Below are 19,458 nucleotides of genomic sequence, written 5' to 3' on the forward strand. Positions count from 1 at the left end.
CCCCCGGACCAGCGGAGGCAGCCCCGCCCCAGCCCTCCGGCGCTGTTAGGAAACCGAGACCGTCGGGAGCCTGGGAATCTCTGTACCCAGCCCGATGCTGTCCGCCAGCCTAACCTCTCCGTCCCTCTTTCCTTCCCCCGAAATCTGCGGGGCAGCTGCGGGCTGCCAGGCTCCTGTGAGTCAGGCTGCACTGCCATGCCGGGATTAACCACCGACACAAATAATGTGATAATAACTGCAGGTTCTAGGCCCGGCTCAGGGTTCTTCTGTTGACTCGCATCTTCACTGCAGACCGCTCTCCTTCCTCCACAAAGCCCTGGAGTGAAACTGAGAGGGGAGGCTTCATTGATTGTACCTTAGTAAAAATGAGCAAACTGAAACTGGTAAGGTCAATTAAGGTCACAGGGCTGGTGCGTGCAGGGAGCTCTGCCCTAGCAAACACGCCCTGTCCTCGAGCCCCAGCCCCAGAGAGGGACCCCAGGGCTTGAGGAGCCTGTAGGAGGATGAGGATTATGAAAATGAGAATACATATGAGTAGTAATGATAATATCAGTTAATGTTAACCGAGAAATTACTAGAGGCAAACCGTTTACAAGTTATTAAGGCCTAATAACACTGCTGACTCTTAGGGAGATCACTAGATTTGGTTTCCAGGTCTGTAAGGACAGGAGAACCCACCTCTGCTCTTACCAGGTCCCCTGGCCCCCCAGGGGGATGAAGGTCCCCCGAGAAGGAGTAGGGAGGGGACCGTCATCACAGATGTTGTCGGTGGAGTTCACCCACCCCACATGCCCCAGGAGGCTGATACCCTTTACCACGTCTTATACAGGAAGAAGCTCCATTTTACAGAGGACAGAGAAAGGTATCCCCTCAAATCAGTGGCTGAGGAGGGGGCTGCATCAGATCTGTCTGATGCTGAGCCCCTGAGCAAGCTGAGGGAGGCAAGTGGCCAGGCCTTCCTTGACTGTGTCCCCTCTGTGTCTTTTGCCAACACTCAGAGTTCTGGGTCATGAGGGACAATGGACTGAATGTGACTGAGTCCCCCACCCCACTTCTGGGTGCTCCTTGGCTGTTCCTCTGCTGGCCTGGCTCCCAGATGCCCAGCCAGACCCTAAGCCAAGTGCATCTCATAGCACTTGGGTCCTGCCGGCCCAGCCCACGGAGGCCTGCCCACCCAGGGTTGGGTCCAAAGCTGGCAAGGGCTGAAGGCTGGATTGGAGTGAGATAGCCCCAGGGGTATGCCACGTCAGAGACCTAACGTGTGCCTCTGCCCTCAGTCTGATAAGAAAAGACATACCTTTGAAACCCTTTGGAAGCTCTGTGCCTTCCAACTCTGGCCTTTAGAGCAGTGTTTTCCTGTTCCAAGCCTCAATTTCTCCCTCTGCCCAATGGGACTAATCCTTGCCATTCTGCACCCACCCTGGTCTCTAATGGTGGCACAGTTCTCTCCATGGCTCTGGGGATCCAGCAGTGATAGAATAAAATGCCCCTCCACCTGCCCCATTGTGGGGCTCTAGGGACCCCTGGGGCAGCTTCTTGTCATCCCAGGATTCCAGGTGAATAAGACCCAGTTTGGCATCACCACAGCCTTCTCCTCCTGCCCCGCTCCCCGACCCCCCTGGCCTACAAGGTCTGGGCGCCTTAGCTAAGGCACAGGGCAGAGCCAAGGTCTAGCTCCTCCTGCTGCTCAGACCTGGGCACCCAACTAGACCCTTGGACATGAAGACCTCCACAGTGCTCGTGCCCTTCCACTAGGAACTCTGTGCCTGGGAGATGTTGTTGAGGGAAGTTCCATGGGCAAGCATGTCCGCAATGGCAGCAGGCACGGGCTGGTGGGGCCCTACGTGGTCATTTCACCCAATCGGTGTGAAGACCAAGCCTCCTGAGAAATGGGGATACTCTAAAGTATCCCCATTTCTGACTTGCGGACAGAAATTGGAAGGGCCTGTGGGGAACTGTAGCTCCTAAGGGTCCCAATCACCAGACATGACAGTCCCCTAGCTGGCTGAGTCATAAGAATTGCCTGAAACAGTTATTCTACCCACGAATCCCTGGTCACCACATCTAACCTTCTGAATCAGAATCCCTAGGGTGGGGCCTGGGGCTCTGCATTTCTAAGAAGACACTCAGGCAATTCTGTTTTGGGGCTGAGAACTCTCCAGAGAAAAACATCAGGGAGACCTGGACAGACCTGAGTTCAATGCCTCGCTGGTTACGCCATGGGGCTAAATGAAGCACTGAAAGTCCAGCTGTGGTGGGGAGATGTCTGTGACATGTAAACAGAGTAAAGCAAGGTATAGAACAGCAGGTAGAGTGTGATCCTATTTCTGTCAAAAATAAATTAAAGTGTGCACACGCATGTGTGTGTATGCGCATGCGTGTGTACCCATGCATGTGTGTGTTCGTAAGTGTGTCTGGGCAGAACAGAGGCTGCAAGGACAGACTTCAAGCCATGGGGGACTTTGGAGGGTTGGACTGAGGGAGACTTTGGGTTTCTACTTTATGAATTTCTCTTTGGCTGGAATTTAGTGCTAGTGAACACTGTTGACTTTTATAATCCAAAAAAAAAGCAAAACAAAATTCCATCTTGAAAAAAGCACTGTTGAGATTGGGAGATGCATTTTTTTTAATTTTAATTTTTTAAATTAATTAACTAATGGCTGCTTTGGGTCTTCATTGCTGCGCGTGGGCTTTCTCTAGTTGTGGCGAGCGCGGGGTACTCTTCGTTGCCGTGCGCGGGCTTCTCATTGCGGTGGCTGCTTTTGACGTGGAGCACGGGCTCTAGGCGCACCCGCTTCAGTAGTTGTGGCTCGCGAGCTCTAGAGCGCAGGTTCGATAGTTGTGGCGCTCGGTCTTAGTTGCTCCGTGGCATGTGGGATCTTCCTGGACCAGGGCTCAAACCCATGTCCCCTGCATTGGTAGGTGGATTCTTAACCACTGTACCACCAGGGAAGCCCTGGAGATGCATTTTTATGAATGCGCTTTTTCTTGTAATTTCTCACGATTATGTAAAGCTGCCTCTGTGTTTCATAAGCCAGGCTGTTTCCTTGGATGTTTTTGAGTTGGGAGCAAACCTCCAGGCGGTGGGTGCTCACCAGTGGGAGGTCCCTCCTGCCCTTGCTCTGCTATCTACATGAAATTCAGGGCAGAGCTATCCTGATGTGCTTCTGCACATCCCCTGAGTTGACACCAATGAGGCGTGAACGGGTCCCGAGCAGCTGTGTTCCTGAATGACAGCACTGGGCATCTCTTTGGCAGGTCTGGCCCACGTGCGGCTCCTGGGGCAGGCCTGGGCTAGTGCTGGGGGCCCTACAGTCAGCACGGGGCTTGCAGTGGAGGCAACATCCCAGTCTGGGTCTTCAGAACACTGTCTTTGACTCATATCCGGGGCTCAAAGCCTGTGGGGGCCTGGGATGGGTCCTTGTGTGAGGATGTGTCCAGCCTCGTGTCCACCAATGCGTAGCAGAGGGCCCACTCTTGGACACTCTCTAACGGGCTTGTAGGTTGATGAAGAATTCAGTTTTAATAAATCCATCTCTCCTCTCAATGCCGGAAATTTCCTTCCAGAGGCATTTTTGGGGTAAAGTTTCTTTTGATAATGTTGCCCCCAGGGACGTGAGATGACACACAGTTCAACTCACAGAACCTCTGATTTTTCTGATTTAACTTTTGTTTTTGTTCTTGTTTTTTAAAAACACTTCCCCCCCTCCAAAGGTAAAAGTAAAGTACACTCATTGTAAAAACCTGGAAGGTATAGAAAATTTAGAAGTAAACGAAAATTGTATGTAATGCCACCCAAAGAGGACCACTGGTAAAGTCATTTGTTCGTTTGACAAATTTTTTTTTTTGGCTGCACCACGCTGCATGCAGGATCTTAGCTCCCGCCGGAGATTGAACCTGTGACCCTTCCAGAGGAAGCTCGGAGTCCTAACCACTGGACCGCCAGGGAATTCCCTCATTTGACAAATACTGATTTATTACAATTGTTTGAAGAAAATAAAAACAGGGTCAAGGGTCAGGGAGAGGGGCTGGAGAGTAGAAGTGGGGGTCCCTTCATTAGGTGTTTGCTACTGTAGTTTCTTTTGTTTTCTTATTGTCAGGATCACATAAAATTCTCCATTTGTCATTTACATTTTCCCATTAGCATTCCCAAATTCTTCAAAGACATCGTTTTTACTAGCTGTGTATTGTCCCATCATGGAGCTATGTCCTCATTATTAACCATCCCTTAGTGATGAGTATTTGGAGTGCTTCCAGGTTTTCACCAAGATGTATTACCCTGCAGTTAACATGTGGTACCTAAATCCTTGTCCTCCTGGCAGCTTAGCTGGGAGTTTTCCCAGAGTTTTCAATGGGAAGCTGCTAGGTCAGAGGGTGGCAACCCTTCTAAAGCCCTTGATACGTATTTGGCAATGAGCTCTCCAGGAAGTCTGGTTGTGACTCAGTCACCTCTGCCTCTCAGCCATGTGCTTGGGGGAGAGGGCAGAGGGAGGGAATCCAAGACCTGCATAGCCTTGAGTGGATCCCTGCATGTTTCTGGGCCTCCGTTTCCTCACATTTGTAAAATGGGCTCATTCTCACAACAAACAGAGGTTTCTTCTTGTTTTCCCTTTCTCTGCCTGGGGAAAGCAAATTCAAGGTGGGGAGGCTACCCTCATTTTCACAGCTGTAAGCTCTTCCTGGCAGTGGTATGTAGGCAGCAGGAGGTATTAGACCCCCTTGTCCAGTGAGCAAAGGGAAAATCAATGAGAAGAGAGAATTCTGAGATGAGTTTTATAGATGGTTTTCTCCAGGACACCTGCAGACTCTGGGACCGTGGGCACTGGGCAAGAGCCCCATGACAGGGAGGCAGGGGTGGGGAAAGGGAACCTGGACACAGGGGATAACTCACCAGCTCCTCGACTTTGCTAGAAGTCAGCTCTAACCCCGGTGCACACGGCTCTCTCTCCTTCCTTTCTCATTTTATTGTTTTTTAAAAAAATCACAACTTGGGAATTCCCTGGTGGTCCAGTGGTTAGGACTCAGCACTTTCACTGCTGGGGGACTGGGTTCATTCCCTGGTCGGGAAACTAAGATCCTGTAAGCCGTGTGGTACTGAAACTGTGCACCTCAGATTGGGACTTGAATCCACATGCCGGGACTCGAACCCAGCCAAAACCCAGACTGGGACTTGAACCCACATGGCCGGGACTAGAACCCAGACCAAACTCCCAGTCTTCCAACTGAGATTGCACACCTGGTTTCAGGACTTAATGAAGCTCAGGTTTTTGATGTCTCATTGCAGAAAGGATTCAGTGAGACAAAGTAATAGGTAAGAAGTGAGAAACACTCCACAGACAGAGTGTGGGCCATCTCAGAAGGTGAGAAAGGCACCAAGGTATGGGATTGTCAGTTTTTATAAGGGTGGGTAATTTCATAGGCTAATGAGTGGGAGGAGTATTCCAGCTATTCCGGGAAGGGGCGGGGATTTCCATGAACTGGGCCACTGCCCACTTTTTCATCCTTATGGTTGGCCTTGGAACTGTCATGGCACCTGTAGGTTTGTCATTTAGCTTACTGATGTGTTACAATGAGCGTATACTGAGGCTCGAGGTCTAGTGGAAGTCGACTTGCCCACCATCTTGGACCCATTTGGTTCTAATCCGTTTATGTCATGTCCTCAGGCTATGTCATTCTTTCAAAGGTTGTGCCCTGCCCCCCTTCCCTCCTGTTTCAATTCAGCTAGGCTGTGTCCCCAATTATTCAATCAAACACTAACCTAGGTGCTGCTGTGAAGGTATCTTGTAGATGTGATTAAATCCCATAATCAGTTGATTTTAAGTAAAAGGGATTATTCTAGATAACTGGGTGGATCTGATTCAGTTGGTTGAAAGGCTGAAGAAGAAAAGTGACTTCTTCTGTGGCAGCTCCAGCCTCCTCTGCAGTTTGTGACTTACCTATCAGTCCCCTCGGCCCACCACCTTGGAGCAGTCCAATTCTTTGCCACAAATCTTTAATATAGACCTACAGGTTCTGCTTCTCTGCTTGTATCCTGACTGATACACAAAGAGGAAAACTTCATCCCCCATAATCCACCATCCAGAGGTCACTAAGGACAACATTTTGGTTATTTCCTTCCAGCCTTTTTTTTCCCTTTTTATCCATGAGCATGAATATTTTAAGTAAGGTCATGATCCCTCTGGTTTATATCACTGTGCATCTTAAATGCTTTCCCGCAGAGTCCACGTGCTTTTCTCCCCCAGAATTATTACTGGCGAAGAGGAAGGTCATCCACTGTCCCCCCTTGGTTGGACGTTTGCGTTGCTTCTGCGTTTATACTGTATCAAACAATACTTGTGCTTTCACTATAGCTAGCACTTGCTTCTGGGAGAGAGGGCTTCTTTTCTGGTCATCACTGTGTGTCCTTGGCCAATCCCAGGACCAGATTGGGTGGTCGACCCTCTGAGTCACCCCCAAAGGCCGGGGCTGCAGGCACCTGGCACTCCTGAAAGGTGAGCACCAGCATGGAGCCCAGCGCAGCCCTGCCAGGCCTGCTTTCCTTGCACACAAAGGAAAAGTGCCTAGTCATTGCAGCTTGCGGTTTGAGTAGCAGAGCCTGGGCACCTCCCTGGGTGGGGAGTAAGGAGCTGCCTCAACAGCCCTCATCAGTTCCTGTCTGGGTGTGCCATGCCAGGCAGGGCTTGGGCAGTGCTATTGACAGTCAGGGCACTTCTAGGGCAGCCGGGCCCGCCTGCATGGCCTGCGGCACAGAGTGGGGAGAGACTGTCACCCTGTTCCCTCTTCTGATATCTCCTGGTTTCCCTGAGCAAGCTGGGTGGTAGAGGTGGCTTTTGTTCCTGTAGATATTAAAGATGAACATTTTTGTTTTGCTGTGGGGAGATTAAGTGGATTTTCTCCTGGGCAGTTGTTGAAGAGCTGAAGTGGTGGTTATTTAGGGTAGGGCTGCAGCAGTCTGGAGAAAGGCATGGAGAGGGATCCTTTCCCTGCTTAGAGCCACACGGCTCCTCCTGGGAAACACGAAGCCGTAACAGTGTTTGGCTAGGAGGAACAGTCAGCAGCCACAGGAAGTCCCAAACCCAGGTTGGTTGCCCTCCAAACACAATGGCTTTTTCTCCCCACCCCACCCCTAGAATTAGCAATGACATCTAGTCAGCCTTCCTTCTGGTGACTTTGATGAGGCCTCAATTGACCCTTTGATTCTCTCATGAATTCACTCCTTTGTTGCATTTACCAAGGCCTGTGTGCCAGCACTGTGCTAGATGTTTGGGGAAGAAGATGATCCTGTCTTGGTTCTCAGATCACAGGTCACAGGTCGGCAGGGGCCACACGGCCCTGTCCTGTGATCTGTATAAAGAATTGCCTGCTGAGACTGCAGATCAGGGAAGGCTCCAAGGAGGAAGTGACAACCGACAGCAAATTTTGAAATAACAGTATTCCCTGCCACCAAACTGTACCTGTGTCATGCTGGCATGGGTGATGGGAATTGAGACTATAAACCCATTTCAGATCCGGACCTCGGCTTCCCAGCTTGGCCAGTATCCTGGCAGGATGCCTCTGAGCCACTCCGACGCACCCCCCACCCCCCCACCCCCGGCCTAGGGCTGAGAAAGCCCTCTGAAGAGCCATACCTGGGAGGAAGGGATAACAACAGGTGACTGGCAGCAACGCCACTGTCATTTCCAAACGTGCTTCAAAATTCTCCAGGGACCCGAAAGCTTTTTCCACGTTCCACAAACCCAGAGGGAGGTTTGAACTGAACACGTCCAGGTCAACTCTTGCCTCTGCTGCCCCCTAGCTGGGTGAACTTGGACGGATGGCCTTCGGCAAATCACTCAGTGGTCAGTTCCTTCACCTGGAAAACGAGGCAATGACATGTGTCCCCCAGGTGGTCAGGATGGTCAAAGTCACTCTATTCCAGAGTGACGTGCATCCCTGCTCCCGAAATCGCAGTTTACCACGGAGCCCAGGCTAAGGGGACAGGGCAGGCGTGTGTGGGGCTGTGCCCATAATGTCCAGCACTGAGTCTGGGACAGAACAGCTGCTACCCCCAGCCCCAAGGGTCAGATGGGGACCAACAAATAGGGTGTGTGTGTGTGTCTCTTCCTCCCACCTTCCCTCCTACCTCTCTCTGAGGTTGACGCACCGGCCCATCTTTTAAGGGCTCCAAAGTCCTCGGGGAATGTTAATTAATAACCTCGCCATCTTGGGCTGGAGCGCAAACAGCTCCTCGGTCTCCTTTTGGGCAGGAGCCCAGTGAGTCAGGGCAGGCGATGGAGGGGGGCGGGAGCTGGCTCCCAGGTGTGTCAGCCCTGGACGGGCCCTTTGTGGGAGAGCGGCCGTCTTCTGGGTGAAGGGGAGCTGTGTCAGAGTGAAGACCAGGGCTCCTATTTACGGGGGCATTCTGCGAATTTGTGTAGTCATGCCCAAGCATTCCCATATTTAATATGGAGCATCTGATTATAAATTACTTTAAAACTTCTCCTTTAGATCACAATTAAGGTCTTATTTAAAAATTATGTAGGCATAGGTTACATTCTCTATGAATTCTAGGTCAAAATGGTAAAGGTGAAATGACAAAATATTTGTTTATTTAAAAGGGGGTGAGGTGCCTGCTAGGGTGGAGACCACACAGTAAATGGGGGTGTTGGCCGGCAACATTGCTAGCATCCCCTTTCCCATCAGGGGGCCTGTTGGGGTAAGGGTCAAACAGAAATCAGGGAAGCTTCTCGGTGCCAGCAGGACGGGAGAGGATGTTAGCCCTTCTGTCCAGGGGAAAGACCCCTGCCTGGGAGAGGCTGGGAGGGGCAGTCTGTGGCGGCAGGAACGTGTCAGATATAGAAACAACAAAACGGGGCTTCGCTAGCAAAATGTGTAGCGGTCCAGATTTTTGTACATGCTTCAGAAGCCAGGGCGCCATTGCCAACACAGAGAAATTCCACAGAACATGGTGGGTGGTTTGCTGGGGTTGCCTCTAGAGCTTTGCCAGGGCTCAGGCAGTACCAGACCCATCTTTCTGGAGGGGCAGGGACGTGGTAAGCAAGCAGCAGTTCCTGTGGACTGTGGCCGGCTTCTCAGCTCCAAATTCTGGGACCCTTTTTAGACTGATGGGCTGACGTCAGTCTAACCACAGCCAGGGCCTCTGCCCCTTCCCAGGATGACAGGAAGCTGGTGTCGTGAGTGGCCCTTTCCCAAGGCTGCACTTTGAATGGCCTCCACCTCCGAGGGATGTGGGGAGGGTTAAGGAATGCACACAGAGCACACAGCACACAACAAACGTCGGTTATGATTACTTGTGGGACTGTACTTCAAATATATTCAAACTTACGTGAAAGAAGTACCTGTGAAACATGATGTGACTGTCATGCGGCCTTTGCATCACCTCCTTCCGAGCCATTCTACCGCTGGGCATGAGAGCTCTCTTAGTAGTCAGCTTTACTTTTAGCTAATTTGCCTGGTGAACTGAAGAGATATATGTAAGCCCCATCCGCCCGCCCGCCCTGCCATGGGTTCCGTCTGCGTGAGTGTGGCAGCAAACTTAGACAGGTGGAGAATCTTGAATTGATCTAAGCCCTTTAGAAACCTGTTGGCGTCTTCCCATTTGGGGGTAACAGAGACCCCAAAAGACACAGCCTAAAGGAGAGAATGCAGGCTGGGCTCCAGGGTTTGCTTGGTTTAGTGACTGTTTTGCTGCTCTTCCCTCAGCTTTCCAAGAACCTGGCTTCATCTTTAGAGGAAACCCCATGGCCGGATTTCTAGCTGCTCATCCAGGAGACAGGCTGGTTCTTGTAGCTCTGACAAACACAGAAGCCTCAGCAATTTCTAACTCACACACTTACTCAAAGACCAGGTATTTTTTAAAGTTTATCACTTAATTAATCAATTAATATTTATTTATTTTATTTTTGGCTGCGTTGGGTCTTTGTTACTGCATGCGGGCTTTCTTCAGTTGCGGAGGGGGGGGGCTACTCTTTGTTGCGGTATGTGGGCTTCTCATTGCGGTGGCTTCTCTTGTTGCGGAGCATGGGCTCTAGGCACGCGGGGATCAGTAGTTGTGGCTCACAGGCTCTAGAGCGCAGGCTCAGGAGCTGTGGCACATGGGCTTTGTTGCTCCGCGACATGTGGGATCTTCCCGGACCAGGGCTTGAACCTGTGTCCCCTGCATTGGCAGGCGGATTCTTAACCACTGCGCCACCAGGGAAGCCTAAGACGAGATATCTTTTAGCAACAGCATGAACCAGGATCCATAAACGGTGAGTGAAAACATCATTAGAAACAACCAGGAAGCCTAAAATCCCAAACCCTATGGCTCTTGTTCACGATCCAGTGGCCTTAGTTTTTCACGAAATTCCAATGAACCTGGTTACCTGGTTTCCTAGGTCATGACAGCTGAAAAGCAGCACGTGAGTAGGTCAAACTAGCTTTTAATAAACAGTGGTAATGTGTGACCTAAGGAATTATAGAAAGCAATCTAGAATAATTTATCGTGGAGGCAATGGAGTCAAGAAAGGAGTTCTAGACCAGCCCTCTGGTCTGCTTGGCTTCGGGTCCCTAACTCAGTACTGGCTTAATAAGCAGCAGGCCCTGTCACTCTCAGCTTCAACTCCCTTCTCCCTAAAATGGGTTATTGTGAAGATCAGGAAAATAATGGACAGCAATGCTTAAGTGCTGAATGAGCATGCATTAATGATGACTGGGGTGTGTGTACGAAAGTCATAAAGCAAGGGTTAAGCATATGCTCTGCTCTAAAAAAGCAGGCAGGTATGTCAAACATTTTAGAGAGAATTTCATTTGGAAACACACTTAATGTGAACAATTACTAGGGAGATATATGATTAACACTTTTTTCCTTTTCCCTATGTCCCATAATGATGACATTTTACTTTCTTCCCTCCCTCTTTCCTTCCTTATCATCCTAGATGCCTGGCACATATGACAACTCAACACACATAAACTGAGTGAATTTGGGAAGTGACCTGGAAGGTTAAGTCCCCTGTAAAACAGTGTTTTTGGTCATGATTAGACCTGTACCCTCCATCTGGGGAAAACTCAGAGGAATAAACGGAGTTGTTTTGTTCTCTCACCTCACTCCCTCTCAGCAGTAGGAGACTCTGGAAAAGTGTAGCAACTCATTCAAAAGTTCCTATTTCTGTAAATTCAATAAAAACACAATTAAAATTTAGTAGGTGCTAAAACTTGGTTTTGAACTTTTATTAAAAAAATATATTTGCAAACATATAAAATTTAGGATGAAAAATGCTCATCTGAAAACAGGTAATAACTTAATATTTGCAAACATACACAGATGGTATAAAATCCATACCATTAAAAATGTTAATGATGCTGTATTGCGCTCATGGAACAAAAATCTTGCTGTAACCCCAGAGCTTCTCATGCTCACGTTTCAGGGCGCTGAGACTCTGGTACACTGAAGGTCATGAGAGCCACATGGCCAAAGCAGGAATACAGAATAAAAAACCATTTAGAACACATACTGTTAAAAACACGTTTCTTAAGGAATCACACAGATAAAAGGGAAACACAATTTTGCATTTTCCCCATTCAAAGTGAACGATGTTGCATCATAGCATTTCAAATGAAGATGTCAAATACAAAACTGAGTGAAACATTGCACACATCTCTCCTGCTGAATTTGCTGAAAAACAGGCTCCTTGAGGCCCCGGCCCACTCAGGGAAATGTTCTCAAGCACAGCTTTAAAAAGCTCAGTGTAAGTTGCTTTACTTGTTTCAGATCTTAACGTTTTAGACACCTGAAAACACAGGGCACTATTGGTTCCAGAAGGCCCTTTGAATACAACTGAAGAAAACCAAAGACAAGTAAGAAAGAAACACGTGCTCAGCAGCAAACGCGCAGCAAGAATGCAGGACACACGTCCCTGTGATTCCTCGTCTTCACTCACGTGGACTGAGCCCACTCGTGCCTGTGCTGCCTCTCACTCCTCTGTGTTTCATTTTGCCCAGAGTTACAGTATGATGGCTAATTTTGTTTTTTAAGCAGTTAGGCACCTTCAATTTCATGTTGCATTGTTAGTAATACAATGGCAGTTATGGCCTCTACTACCAAAATGAGAAAATTTCAAACTACATTCTTTGGGGAGGAGAGTAATAAAGCTGCGTGGTTTAAAAATATTTACCTAGTAGAAGATTTGATGGGGTTTAAAATTTTTACAAGAAAACATGGGTGGAAAAAGAACAATTCTTGACATGCAAAATCGGGTCATATTCTAAACTTAGCCTGTGCATCCTCCGGCAGAGAAGGACCCAGGTCAACTTGGGTTCTTAACAAAACCCCACTCCCAAAAGCCTTCCAAAGTAAGCCATGGACACTCACATTCACATGCAGACGGCATGAATGCTTCTGAAACTGACAGTCACTTGAAAACCTAGGATTCAAAGTCACACCTTACAAACCTTGGGAGAGATGCACAATGAGGAGGAGCTTCTTCCATAAAGGAAAGGAGCAAGGCTGTTTGGGAGGTGGGAGTCCATTCAAAGACACCACATCAACTACAACCAAAGAAGGTAGTGCCACCCACCCAGGTGAGGGGGGGTGCATACAGACAGTCACGGTGACCTAAATGCAGGTCATCTGAAGTTCTACAAACCTAGCAAGAAGCATCTCTGTTTTGGTGTCCATTTTGATTCACCTAAGGTTTAAAACTAAGATTCCAGTAAAGTCACTGCAGCAATGTAAACATGCAACCTAAACTAGCATGAGGTTCTGGACAGAAGCCTGAATGAGGAATAAGGCAACTGAACTGCGACTTTCGGGCCAGGGTCATCCAACTGCAACTGTTCAGGCTTCGCCTGACTTCTCTAGGGACTCATTCTGGCCTGAACTTCCTAGTCATCATGACGGGGGACTTCTGGCTTCTGAATTTTCAAAATGCTTTGAATACATAAATCTGGGAGTTGAAACAGGTTTACCCTTTTCAAGTCTCCATGACTTGGGCACTTAAAAATTTACTTTCACACTAAGGAAACCTTATCACAGATTCTCTTTACTGTCTGTCATATTCATTCCTTGGATTAAAGGGTGACAATTAACAGATTTGATTAAAGACCCTCTTCAGGATATTCTCTCAACTCTCTTGTAATATTGTCCATACTCAAATCATCATTTCAATTCAAATGTCTATCATAACAAGAATCCCTCGATTCTTCCACTTACCAAAGCCCACTGAGACTACACCTGGGATGCGAGCAAACCTACCAGGGCAACTGTTTTCTGAGAACAGTCACGTGGCTCCCTGGACACCATCTCCTGGTGTCAGCAACACTTCACGTCTTACTGTAACCTTCTCTTTCCCAGGTGACACGCAAGCAATTCATTTTTGGTTGCTGAATTTACACACTACCTTTGAAAACAAACTATTCCTAATGGAGTATGAGAACTTAAAAGCTTCCCTGGCTTCTGCGCAATTCACAAATAACTAGGTAAATGCAATAGAAGACACTAAATTGGGAAGCAGAAAAGTTGTCCAGGAAGCATGTTTAGATTAACAAAAGCCAATCAAGGTGTTCTTTATGCTAAAAAACTAAGAGCAAACTAAAACAAGTATGTAATTCACAAGTAATTTTCTAAAATCTCAGCTAGAAAAAAAAAAAATCTGTGGACTTATGATTGAGTTACCATTAAAGCTTAAATGATTGTTCCCGAGGAACCATTACATCTGTCAGCATTATTCACAGCTAATCCTTATGCTAGCTGGTTGAGCCAATTGGGTTTTACCCCATCATTAAATAGTGCTCAGAAAAGTAAGCAGTGCATCTTAATTGGTTAAATACTACAAAATGACCTGTATCATAGAAGCGAAGACATTTTCATTCAAAGAATATCTTAAAATTACTATTGCTGAAATAAATCAAAATCTACATTAAAATATTACTAATCACCATTACATGCCATAAAAGAATAAATATAAATCATGGCAGATCAATAGCAGCATAACAAAGCATCTTTACATATTTTCACACTTCGGGCTGCAAAAGTACTCACAGCCTAGGAATACATTGGTAAAGTTCTGAATTTCACACTTTGTTTTTAACTCCATATTCTATAATAAAGTAAGGGCAGTGTGAATAACAGCTCCCTTTTCTGCATAGCTTTAAAACTATTCTCAGTAGACTTGAGGAATGGAACCAGAATGGCTTTGTCAGATTGGTCCACTGGTCCTTTTGTCAAAGTGTTAAGGAAAACAATTAACAATGACTTCTCACTGTGTTTAGACAGAAAAGGAAAATAAGGCTATGATTCACACACAAATGTAACATTTTCAAAACCACTGGAGAGTAACTTAAAGTGAAGATTTCTGATAGAATTCGGGCCTTACCAGTCCCAGCCTTTATTTCAAAGATGTGCCACGCCTGCTCCCATACCATGACAGGGCCTGCAGGGCCTGATTCCAATGTATCCCCACACTGGGAGCCTGCCACATGGCAGCACTGGGGACACTTAAAAACAAAACACAATTAAGAAATTTCAGAACTTTTAAGGCCCAAGTGAGACATTCATATAAAACATACTTCACTTGAACAAATCAGTCCTAATTTGCCAGCTTAAACTCTGACCCTTAAAACACGAAGCTACTTTGCACAGAGCTGACTTCTGCTCTGTTCTGAACTTGACTACCAGCCCAATGCTCAAGTTTTTAGGGGGGGAGTGGAGGGGAGAGGGGTGCAGACTGGGCTGAACTCTGACTGCTGCAAGGCTGGTGACCCCTTTTCCCTAAGACCTTGAACGTGAAAGTGAGTTGAAAATCAGATTCCTTATTTCACAAACTTGCTTAGATCTGATGAAAACACCCACACAACTCAACACAATGGTCTTTTTTTTTTTTTTTTTTTTTTTGTCAAAACAAAGGTCTGCTGGTGATGCTTCACAGTGAAACCTCCATCATCACTGGGAACGTCACTTGGAAAACATTCTTAAGGAATGAGTCTCTTTCTCATAGGCTCAATTTCAGGATTCTCAAAACTCAATGTTCTGTTTAGAAGTTTCCATGATGAGGCCTATTGTTTCTGAGGTCGCCATTCTGCCTTTGGATCGACTCTGCTCCAGTCATAGGTTGTGGCTGTCTTTGTTCTTGGTCAGAACCTGCAAGTAGACTTCATGAAGCGTACTAAGGAAGCTGGAATCATTCTGGAAGAGATGGTAATGTCACATTTACCTCACTAGAGCTTACTTTCTTGATAACCGCTTAGGAAGAAGCTGTATACATGATCTGTATAACTAATTACCCAAAGAATCCCACCACCCAGAGATAACCATTAATATTTTGGAATTCACTCAGATATTTTTCCACCTGGAGCATATGCCCAAGAAGAGAGAAACACTGGTTCTGGCTAGTCGTGAATTTTCTTTATGAGCTGATTTTCTAAGAAGTCATACAATTTTTTTATTTTTAAAGAATGAAATTCAAAGATGAAATTGATGCCCTACATACCTTAATTAGATGTATTAATGTATCCTGGAGCTGAGACTTGCTGAGGATAATGGAAGGCTTTCTCTGATTTTCTGATGTTCCAACAGTGAGAGGAGAAGGGGAGCTTGCTTTCCTCTCAAGGTCTGAGGACCTTGTAACTGTCTGCTGGAAAACACTTGGGGACAGCAGGACTGAGGACACTGCTGAAGTTGTTGCAGGAACCAGTGGGGGGCCTGCCACCTGCAGGGGAACAATGGTCATTTTGCACCGTCAGCAGCCACGTTGATTAGTGGACGCCTGATAACAAGCATAAGCAGCAGGAGACTGGAGCCCTGAGTCCAGTGCTAACTGTTTGGGTTTCAGATAAACATTCAGGAGCAGCATCTGGGCATTTTACATCTGGTTAGGAAGCTTGTTAGCTGAAGGATAAAGAGTCCATTTATATGATAAGGATGCTCTAGAGTTGTTATGAGAAGCCAGGCCCAGTCATCACAGAAGGGGGACCTGATAAATAACAGCAGGGTATGTACAGTAAGAATAGTCCTGTGATAAATCAAACATGTGAAGTTTTTCCATGAGGGGCACAGAAATGACTGGAAGAGGGCGTGAATGAACTTCCTGAGGTGATGGAAATGTTACATACCTTGGCTGGGTCATTACCCAAGGGATATACGTATGTTAAAACTCAATTAAAAAATCTGCATTTTATTATATGTAAGTTTTATTTCAATACAAAGAGAATTTAAAAAAACCCAGTTATATGAAGCATTAGTTTCTTTCTTTTTAAAAATATTTATTTATTTGGCTGTACTGGGTCTTAGTTGGGGCATGCGGGATCTTTTAGTTGTGGCATGTGGGATCTAGTTTCCTGACCAGGGATCAAACCTGGGCCCCCCTGCATTGGGAGTGCGGAGTCTTAGCCACTGGACCACCAGGGAAACCCTGAGCCTTAGTTTCTTTGGTGGTGTTCAACGTATTTATTGTATCATTACAGGTATCAAAGATAAATATATATATTTTTAGTGGTACGCGGGCCCCTCACTGTTGTGGCCTCTCCCGTTGCGGAGCACAGGCTCCGGACGCGCAGGCTCAGCGGCCATAGCTCACGGGCCCAGCCGCTCCGCGGCATGTGGGATCTTCCCGGACTGGGGCACAAACCCGTGTCCCCTGCATCCCAGCAGGCGGACTCTCAACCACTGCGCCACCAGGGAAGCCCCCAAAGATACATTTTAAAAACATAAATCTAATATCTATCTCCTTTCATTTAGATGTACTTCTGGGCTAATAACGGCTAACCATCAGAATACACAAAAAAGTAATAATTAGTATTTTAAATAACTCTCACATTTTGATACAATCAACAGAGAGCTATATATTTTTTTCCTCCTATCTGTCACCCTCCTCATTTACAAATAGCCAAGAGCTAGCCATAGTTTTGAGAATGTGGTTTCTGGGTTCTGAGCCATTTGGTTTGTTTTTTTGGTGCAACACCAGGCTGAGAGCTCCCGCCGATCACCATGCAGCGGACAAGCTACAGAAAAGACCCGTTAACAAGACCAGTCAGAAGCTGGCTATACTTTAAATTCTGAGACTTGAGGAGCAGTGTAAAGGCTCAAAGGCAAAAGGAATGTAAAAGTTTAAGAACTGAAAAAAGTAAGTGTGCATGTCAAAGCTGGTAGGTAATGGAGGATGAGGGCAACTTTTAAAAAATGAGGCAGGGGAGACACAGCAAGACCCAGAGCACACAGCCCTGGGAGGCTTTGTCGTCAGAGCAACGGGAAGCCAATGAGAGCATCGTAGTGATGCTGCCCTCTGTTTACTGAGACACCACAGCTCTTCCAGGGCAAAGACAATCTCCTACTCATAGGGACCAGGCTGACTTGCTCTCAGCAGTCGCCCATTCACAAACACTGAGTGAGTGCCCCTGCTGTGGCCCACCCTGCCCTCCCATACACACAGTCAGGGAAGACATCACTGCAGACAGGTGCCTTGAGGCCTACAAAGGCCACAGCAATGAACTCTGCCTAGGGGAGCAGGAGGGGGCATCTAAGATGGGCCTAGGCTTGAAAGCCAAAACTTTTCACTCAAGTGACAATGTTTTACTTCACACTCAGCAGAAGAACTTAAACATACTGTGCTCTTCAGAAAAAGGGAATCCTTACCGGGATGGCACTGGATAACATCATAGGCTGGGCAAAAACTTCAGGATCCTGGTTTTGCTGCATAGACTGCAACGTTTAAAAAGAAAAGATGAACAGATGTAGCAAGTTTCAGTTAAGATTTCTTAGTTACTGTGGAAAAATCTAGGTTAGCAGCAGTAAGGAATAGTTCAGACATGATCTGGTTCCTAGACTCCTGAGGGGAGAGGCTGACCAGAACTTGTGACAATGCAGAATGAGAGCTCTGGGACAGTACCCGACCCCCTTCAGTTCCACCCAAGAACAGGGGTGCGTGCAAAGCCTTGAAAGTGTCTCTAAGGAAAAAGCTGAAACCTGTGTCTCTTATAAGAGCTGGGACAGCCCAAGCCTATTTTTGCTGTTGGGGCTGTAGAGATGCAAGATCCTGGCAGTGTGATACCTCCTGATAAGGTGATTTAAACTTTGGACAGGTGGCACTAAATAGTCTTCATACAGAGTCACAATTCCACATGTTAAATTTTATCCCCATTCCTGTGCAGAGCAAATACATTGGAACTCAATAAAGCCCAAGGTCCTAAAATTCAATACTGCCACATAAATGAAAATGTACATGTTTGTAAGCTTCCTTTGCAAGGAGGCATGCTGGAGAGCAGGGTGCCATCCCAGAAGGCAAAATCTGGAGCGGGTGGCATCCCCAACCACTGCTGGTTGTACTTCCAGAACAACAGGAACAGTGGCGGCAGACACACTGCAGGAGTGTGATACCTTACTGTTAAATAGAACATTTTCTCTCCTCCTTATACTGCAGACAGAAACGGCAAAAAATGACAATTTAATGATGTAACCGGGACACTAGGTTTCCTCTTTTTCTGTACAGAATTTCAATGGAATGGAAAAAATACTCCATTAACTAAGAAATAATATTCAATTATTATGATGGGCTCTTCTATATAATATTATTTGGTAAAATGTTAAGAGTTGGGGATTATAATTATTAAAGGGCATGAGACTAAAACCCTGAAAGGTTCTACTCCCTTTCAGTTCTGTGATCTTGCACAAGTCACTTCCAACTCTGACCTGACTTCCTCATTTGTAAACTCACCGACCTTATAAATTGAGGGACAAGCCTCTTCTTCACCCCCACACCCACTTCACCACTAAGTCCCACTGACCCTACTTCTTAACAAATCCACGGGTCCACACTCCCCAGTGCAGGCCCCCACCAGCTCAAGCCTGGGTGACTGCCCCAGCCTCCTTCCTGATGGGTCATTCTACTTCCATCTTCTCCTTTCCTGGCACGCCACCCTTGGCTCAAAGCACTTAAAAGACTCCCCAGGGCCCTTAGAACAAATCTCTAACTCCTTGACACAATTTACAAAGTTTTGCTCATCAACAAATACCTGCTCCCCTACATTTCTTTCCATGTAGATCCAGCCACAGTGCAAGTTCAGCAAATGCCCTCTCATGTCCAGGCCTCTGTATGTGCTATTTTCCTTGCTTCCACATACTCTTCCTACCTCTAGAATAGGTCTGGCTAACTTCTACTGAGTCTTCAGATCTCAGCTGAACATCAGTTTCCTGAGGAAGCTTTATTTGACCCCAGACCTCCAAATCTAGGATGGTCTGATGGCAGCCCTAACGATCCTGGCACAAGGCAGGCACTCAGTGAGAGTACTGAGGGAGCCAGGGATGGAACAAAGATTGGGATAATCTGGATCTGTGGTCCCAAGTCAAATAAGAACTTCTGGAACTGTTAGGCAAAAATAAACAAAAAACCCTAAAATGTACACCCGGGAAGGAAAATACAAATACTGTTTCTTAGCTTTTATCAGTTGAAATAACTTTGGGAAGTGAATTGAGTTACAACACCAGTTACC

General features: G+C 46.8%; 1 protein-coding gene and 1 long non-coding RNA gene across 4 annotated transcripts in view; one reads left to right on the forward strand and one right to left on the reverse strand.

Annotated features, from left to right (window-relative positions):
- Window positions 1–9,475: 9,475 nt before the first annotated feature.
- On the forward strand, window positions 9,476–11,153 carry LOC113628002 (uncharacterized). The gene is made up of 3 exons (XR_003435845.1): window positions 9,476–9,847; window positions 10,169–10,250; window positions 10,917–11,153. It is a non-coding gene; the product is annotated as an uncharacterized LOC113628002 (long non-coding RNA).
- Window positions 11,154–11,180: 27 nt separating this feature from the next.
- The window catches only part of DCP1A (decapping mRNA 1A), a 61,236-nt gene continuing 52,958 nt past the window's right edge, over window positions 11,181–19,458 (reverse strand). For all 3 annotated transcript variants that reach the window (XM_027121097.1, XM_027121098.1, XM_027121099.1), the window contains 3 exons: window positions 17,606–17,671; window positions 15,465–15,683; window positions 11,181–15,160 (listed from right to left, as the gene is read on the reverse strand). In XM_027121097.1, coding sequence (XP_026976898.1) covers window positions 15,080–15,160; window positions 15,465–15,683; window positions 17,606–17,671 — 366 coding nt within the window. In that variant the 3' untranslated portion in view covers window positions 11,181–15,079. The remainder of the gene's footprint in view (window positions 15,161–15,464; window positions 15,684–17,605; window positions 17,672–19,458) is intronic.

This window comes from Aethalodelphis obliquidens, unplaced genomic scaffold, assembly GCF_003676395.1.
Source record: "Aethalodelphis obliquidens isolate GAN/ISIS:26980383/991018 unplaced genomic scaffold, ASM367639v1 scaffold22, whole genome shotgun sequence".
Lineage (NCBI taxonomy): Eukaryota > Metazoa > Chordata > Mammalia > Artiodactyla > Delphinidae > Aethalodelphis > Aethalodelphis obliquidens.